At 48.2% G+C, this 7,500-nt stretch overlaps 1 protein-coding gene across 1 annotated transcript in view; it reads right to left on the reverse strand.

The window, feature by feature from the left end:
* The window catches only part of LOC143283304 (uncharacterized), a 5,712-nt gene extending 843 nt beyond the window's left edge, over positions 1-4,869 (reverse strand). Inside the window, exons 1-2 of the mRNA XM_076589489.1 lie at positions 4,441-4,869; positions 1-2,558 (exon numbers count right to left, since the gene is read on the reverse strand). The exon at positions 1-2,558 is cut by the window's left edge and continues 843 nt beyond it. Of these exons, the coding sequence (XP_076445604.1) occupies positions 1,632-2,558; positions 4,441-4,863 (1,350 nt within the window). The 5' untranslated portion in view covers positions 4,864-4,869 and the 3' untranslated portion in view covers positions 1-1,631. The remainder of the gene's footprint in view (positions 2,559-4,440) is intronic.
* Positions 4,870-7,500: the final 2,631 nt, after the last annotated feature.

Consider the following 7,500-nt stretch of genomic DNA (forward strand, 5'->3'; position numbering starts at 1 on the left):
AATTATATCGCTAAGAGATTGTGCGGCCAAGAGACTATGTAGCTAAGAGATTATGTGGCCAAGAGACTATGTGGCCAAGAATTTATGTGGCCAAGAGATTATGTGGCAAGGAGATCATGTGACCAAGAGACCATATGACCAGGAGATTATGTAGCCAAAAGACTATGTAGTCAAGAGATTATGTAGTCAAGAGACTATGTGGCCAACAGATTATGTGGCTGAGAGACTATTTGGCCAAGAGACTATATAGCCAAGAGATTATATGGCCAAGAAATAATGTAGATAAGATATCACATGGCCAAGATATCATTTACTTAAGAGATTATGTGACCAAGAAATTAAATGGAAATGGCACTCGGCAATACCTCTGATGAAGCTCAGAGAGGCAATGCACACACACACACACACACACACACACACACACACACACACCACACACACACACACACACACACACACACAGAACCCAGTTGCTTCTGTGCCTAGTTAGTAAAGCACTGTATAAATGTGTTGCACAAACGGACTAAAAGATATTGTCATGGGTGCTTGTGGTTTTCTTTCTTTCCTCTGAGGAGTGAGTAAGCAGGAGAGGGGGAGGTAAACTCTTTCTGACGTTGCCATGGTATCCTGAGGCCGAATGCATCGTTCCTTTGTGTGCGCTTCTTTTAACGAATCCTGATGATACATAGTCGGCATTATTAAGTAAAGGTTTACGTATTATCACACATGAAGTCATCATGACTTACGTCATTGTTATACGGAAGCTGTCATTATCAACATCAGTGTTGTCATTTCCCACACGGATGTCAACATCACGAAAGTCGTTATTGAAACCCACAAAATTCCGTTCAAAAACGCTCACGTTATGTTCGAAATCAGTGTTGTTGTGATCATTATTTTTATATTTAAACACGCAGTCTTTTCTGTTTCTTTTTTTTTTCATACGTGAAAAATCACACCATTCGCATCGGATAAAACCTGTTAAGTCTTTTTCTTTTCTTTTTTTTAATACGTAAAAAAAGATCATGCAGTGATGTTATAACTATAAATGATGTCATTACCATGACTTCCCTTATCGAATTCAATTCAGGCCTGCTACAAAAGTGTTCGCGTCAACCTCAGTATCCGTGTGATTTCACAACCGTCGTACTCATCATTCGCCAAGCGTTATCCAAACATCGTTAACATTGATGATGCCATGAAACTGAAAGAGAAACTGATGCCATGAGTAGGTCACCGCAAACATCGCCTTCTTGTTTCGTTTGTTTTGTTTTTGTTGCTTATAGTCCAGCCGATCGCAAAGGCCTATATCAGGGCTGTCAAACCATACAAAAATATCAACTGTGTCAACACAAAACTAAACAACCCCATAAAAAACAAAACAAAAACAAAAACAAAACAAACAAACAAACAAAATTTTAAAAAACCCTGGCCGAACCCCACCCCACACAGGCAGTGATCCAAACAAGTCCTGGCAGCCTCTCATCAGCAGCAGACCCCCAGGAAGATGATGACCAGGACTCTGTTGTCCACACTGACCAATGCCCTTAACTCCATCACGGGAAAAAAGTCATCGTCCTCACCGTCGCCATGAAGTGAAACGATCGCTTTCTCACACCTGTGTGGAAACGTCACTGCCCGACGTTGTCTTTGTCCGGCCTGTTGTCGGCGCCGCCGTTGGTCGTGTCGTCCGTGGTGGTGTTGTTCAGCCACAGCTCGTGCCGCGGGCTCAACCTCCCCGCGTCGATCATGTCGTCAATGTCCGCCACCCGGATCGCCGTCTCCATCTGCGGGGAGGGCGTCAGCAGCCACAGCCGGAGCACGGGCCGGGCGGGGTGCACGTGCAGCGTCAGCAGCGCCAGGTCTAGGTCCTCGGGCAGCGCCAGCCCGTTCTGGATGACCATGACCTTGGTGAGGCACAGCTCGGCCACGTCCAGAGGCCGTGGCGTGTCCTGGCCCGTCACCTTGATCGCCACGGCGTGCAGGCGGCCCTGGCGCGTGCAGAGCGCGTGCACGCGCCCGGTCAGCACGCGCACCAGCCCGGCGACCTTGACGTGGGCCGTCAGGCGGACTGCGATGGCGTGGAAGGCGTCGAACCAGGCCTCCAGCTTCTTCTCGAACAGCTTAACGAGGTGGTGGCAGAACTGGCCGCCGTCCGCCCCGGGCAGCTGAGGGGGCAGCAGGGCCGGGTCTTTGTGTCTGGGGGCGGCGACCTTAAAGGGCAGCTGAGGGTTGGGGGGGTGCTGGTGGTGGTGGTGGCTGTGGGAGGGGTACTGATGGGGGTCCGTCTCCCATTTCCGGTTCGTGTTGAGGAGGTAGTAGCGATATCCTTCGTGTCGGCGCGGAGAGTGAAGATCGGTGATAGCAAGTTTGTTGTTGGTGCTGTAGTTGTTGGTGATGGTGTTGTTGTTGGTGGTGGTGATGGTGGTGTTGTTGAAGGTGCTGGCGGGGTTGTCGGCGTGGTTGCTGAGGTAGCTGAAGATGTCGGCGGCTCCCATGTGATGGAGGGTGTGCAGTACAGCCTGGAACCACTGGCGGCCCTGCTCCTCTCTGCCCACCTGCAGCACAGCACAGCACCAAACCTGACGGCGTCACTTTCACACATGCATGCGTCAGCTGCAGCGTGGTGGTGGTATAGTGCAAATAACAGCGGAAGTTCCGGGTTCGTTCTGTTCACACGCCATGAACCAGGATTTTGTACGTAACACCTGAGCGGACAATGCTTTATTTGTCTTTTGTATTTGTATTTTTAAAAATTTTTTTGTCACAACAGATTTCTCTGTGTGAAATTCGGGCTGCTCTCCCCAGGGAGAGCACGTCGCTACACTGAGAGCGCCACCCATTTTTTGTGTATTTTTTTCCTGTGTGCAGTTTTATTTGTTTTTCCTATCGAAGTGGATTTTTCTATAAAAATTTGCCAGGAACAACCCTTTTGTGTTGCCGTGGGTTCTTTTACGTGCGCTAAGTGCATGCTGCACACGGGACCTCGGTTTATCGTCTCATCCGAATGACTAGCGTCCAGACCACCACTCAAGGTCTAGTGGAGGGGGAGAAAATATCGGCGGCTGAGCCGTGATTCGAACCAGCGCGCTCATATTCTCTCGCTTCTTAGGCGGACGCGTTACCTCTAGGCCATCACTCCACCCTCCATACGCTGCGCAGGCATATTTTGGGCTTTTTATATGTCGCAGCAGCAGCAGTCCACAGGCCTTATCAATGACATTTCGCCATGTGGCCACACACCAGATATATTTGTCTCTAATGGGGTTTGAACAACAAATCGTCAGTATGTGACGTTAACCACGTGGCCACAACGGTTAGTGAAAGTCCGGTGTGGCTGGAATCTGGGACTTCTTGTTTCAGAAGCAGGAGATCTCTCGATCTCCCGAAAGCCACCGCTTCACTGTCCTCTGATTTATGAATGAAATGCAGTGCACACACACACACACACACACACACACACACACACACACACACACACACACACACACACACACACACACACACACACACAAACTAGCATTAAAAAAACAACAACAAAGTTCAGTCACTCTACACTAATTTCAACAGGAATCTAGCCCATGTCGCGACGAGCAAGGTTGGAAATTCATTATTATTATTGTTAGTACTACTACTACTACTGCTGCTGCTGCTGCTGCTGCTGCTGCTGCTAATGCTGCTGATGCTGCTACTACTCCTGCTACTACTACTGTTATTTATTTATGTATTCTTTCTTCTTATTCTCCTTCTTCTTCTTCTTCATTAGCATCACAGTATCCTCGTAACCATCACAACCACTACTATCACCACCACCACCAACCACCACTATCACCAACAACCCCACCACCACCACCATCACCACTACAAACCACCACCACCATCACTATCAACCCCAACACCATCACCACTACCACCAACAACCCCACCACCATCACCACCAACCCCAACACCACCACCACCACCACCATCACCACTACCACCACCACCACCACCACCACCAGTACCATCACTACCACTTTTACCACCACCACCACCACCATCACCACCACTTTTACCACCACTACCATCACCACCACAACCACCATCACCACCACTTTTACCACCACCATCACCACCACCACCACAACCACCACCACTTTTACCACCACCATCACCACCACCACAATCACCACCACTTTTACCACCACCACCACCACCATCACCACCACTTTTACCACCACCACCACCATCACCACCACCACAACCACATCCACCCCCACCATCCATCACCACCACTTTTACCACCACCATCACCACTACCACCATCATCCCCATTATGACCATTATCCACAACACACACAACAACAACAACAGCACCTCTTTCCCCTCCCCCCCCCCCCCCCCCCCCCCCCCCCCCCCCCCCCCCCCCCCCCCCCCACACACACACACCCACACACTCACCTTGGTGAGGAAGTGGCGGTACCTGTCGCGGGTCCTGTCGTGGCGGGTCAGGTCCAGGCGGCAGGCCTCCTGGCGCCGCAGGAAGGCCTCCCAGTGGTGGCGCTGCCCCCCGCCGTACAGCGCGTGAAGGGCGCCCTCGCCCAGCGCCTCCACCACCATGAACACCTTCATGGTGTCCACGTCGTAGTGACGGCACAGCTTCTCCAGTCGGCGCCTCAGGTCCTCGCCGTCAGGGACCGAGGCCGCTGGCGAGGGCCGGGTGGGCGGCGGGGAAGGGGAGGGGGTGGATGGGGTCGGGGAGAGGACGGAGGTGGGTGGTGGTTGAGGGCGGGGTGGTTGTGGTGGTGGTGGTGGTGGTGGTAGAGGTGGTGTTTGTCGTTGTTGCTTGGCTTGGGGTTGTGTGGTGGTGATGGTGGTGGACATGGTTGGTTTGAAGGAGGGTTTTTTTTTGTTTTTTTTTTTAATATATATATATATATACTCTCGATGATCAGGTGTTTGATTCTTAGACCTCTGTCTCTCTGTCTTGTCTGTCTGTCTGTCTCTCACTCTCTCTCTTTTCCAAGCGGTTTTATTTTTCGTTATTGTTTTTTTTATGTTTGTTATTGTTGTTGTTGCTGCTGCTGCTGCTGCTGTAGAGTGTGTAGATGATTTTTAGATGATTTCAAACTTTTTTCTTTTCAGTCAATGAACAAAAAAGAAGGGGTGGGAAAGCTAACAAAGTGGAGAACAATTAATCATCTCCAAAAGTGGAACTTCCGGGTCTTTGCTGTAGAGTGTGTGAATGGTTCTGACGATATAGTTTCAAACCCTTTTGTTGAATTAATTGATGAAAATAAATGTGTGGGGTGGGAAGAAGATAAAAGGTACAGAACGACTTATCGTCTCATGAACTGTTGAGTGATCTTGCTGATCCTGGACCAACTGATCGTTGTCTCTGCTCTTTTCTGTAGTCTTTATCTGTGAACGCTGGTTGCTTTACTTTTCAGTGGAGCCTGAGGGGAAACTTTTTTTCTTCAGGGAGTGTGGAGAATGAGACCCAGTGTTCATGCAAATGACCTTCTTGCTGAATGGCTAGAGGCTGCATGCACGCTGATTCTGTTACCTGCGTGGTGGTATTTACCTGAAAAAGAAGAAAAAAAAGAGGAAAGGTTTGATAATGACGACAAGATGAGGCAATATATTGCTACAGAGAAAGGGAATCAGATCATGGAAGATACAACCCTATCAGCTCGCACAATGTATTTAATGAAATGAATCTAACCTTTTTTTTAAAAATACGGTCAAATCATGCAATGCTAGATAAAGTATAGCAACACACGTAACTCAGATGTGATAACGATGTTCGCATTTCTGCAAATCAGATTATATTCTGTTTCATGAACAAGAGAAAATAATGCCGAATATTTCATACCAGTTGCTATTCAGCACTCTGGGATATAACTATGTTTTCGTAAATCCAGATAGAATTCCTTTCGATTGCTTTTTTTTTCCCTTTTCTTTCACAAGATAGAATACGGATAATCTATTCTTATGTCTGGAAGCGGGAGAGAGAGTGGGGAGTGAGAGTGAGAGTGAGAAAGAGAGACAGACAGAGACAAACAGAGACAGAGATGGAAGAAATGAAATAAAACATGCAATGGTTTCTGTTTCAGTCTCAGTTTCAATTCATCAAGGAGGCGTCACTGCGTTTGAACAAATCCATATACGCTACACCAATCCTGCTATGCAGATGCCTGACCAGCTGCATAAGCCAACGCGCTTACTCAGGCTTTGAGTGCATGCATATTATATTTGTTCACCCGTCAGAGTGGATTTCTGCCTTAAAAGAGTGGATTTCTGCCTTAAAAGAGTGAAGTGGATTTCTGCCTTAAAAGAGTGGATTTCTGCCTTAAAATGTTACCAGGGGACAACACTCGTTACCATGGGTTCTTATTCAGTGCGTCAAGTGCGTGTTCCACACGTGACCTCGGTTTATCGTCTCACCCGAATGACTATACGCTGTTTGATTTTCCAGTCAAACTTGAGAGAAAGGGCGAGAGCAGGATTCGAACCCAGACTCTCACGGACTCTCTGTATTGGCAGCTGAGCGTCTTAACCATTCTGCCACCTTCCCCCTTTAAAGAAAAATTGCTTCTGTTGCATGTTGCTTAGGCTGACCAGTAGCTTTACAAGCTGCGCACAGTCTGAGAACACCCAACACAAGACAACGGTCTTTCCCTCCGGAGAGCCGACACCAAATCCATTCACACATCACAACAGACGTCTACAAGATTTCTCCATCTCCTCGAAAGGAACTTAAGCAATCGCCGACTGTTGCTGAGCAGGTTGATTTATCGGTCAGTGTTTAGTCAGGGGGGAAAAAACTGGGCCAAACAAGATAACGACTGAACAGAGAGAGAGAGAGAGAGAGAGAGAGAGAGAGCAGTTGTTCGGATTTCAGCGATATCTGGTGCGCTCGGCCAGTAAAAGCGGTGGAGGGAGGGGGGTTACATACATAATAGCGGTGAAATTTGTCATTTGCTCTCCTTTGATTTGCTTCATTGCGACTGTTGTGAAAGATAACACACACACACACACACACACACACACACACACACACACACACACACACACACACACACACACACACACACACACGCACGCACGCACACGCATACACACACACACACACACACACACACACACAGAGCAACAGTAATAATGGTATAGGTTGTTTATGAGAACAATAAAATGGCATATAATCACAGCACACACACACACACACACACACACACACACACACACACACACACACACACACACACACACACACACACACACACACACTCTTCCGCGCGCGCAAAGAAATCAATTAAGTTCAGTAACTTTTCGTTATTTTCCAGCAGGAATCTCGCCAACGTGGCGATAATCAAGGTTGGAGAGTCGTCATATTTTCTTCTCCCTGCGCGCACTTTCCACAGAGACTCACTGTTGACTCTGCTGAGTGAAAGCCTCTCTGTCCGTTTACAGAGACGGCAATAAATCGATAGAACGATCGATTGAACTGTTCAATGGACC

Source organism: Babylonia areolata, chromosome 6 (assembly GCF_041734735.1).
Source record: "Babylonia areolata isolate BAREFJ2019XMU chromosome 6, ASM4173473v1, whole genome shotgun sequence".
Classification (NCBI taxonomy): Eukaryota; Metazoa; Mollusca; class Gastropoda; order Neogastropoda; family Buccinidae; genus Babylonia; species Babylonia areolata.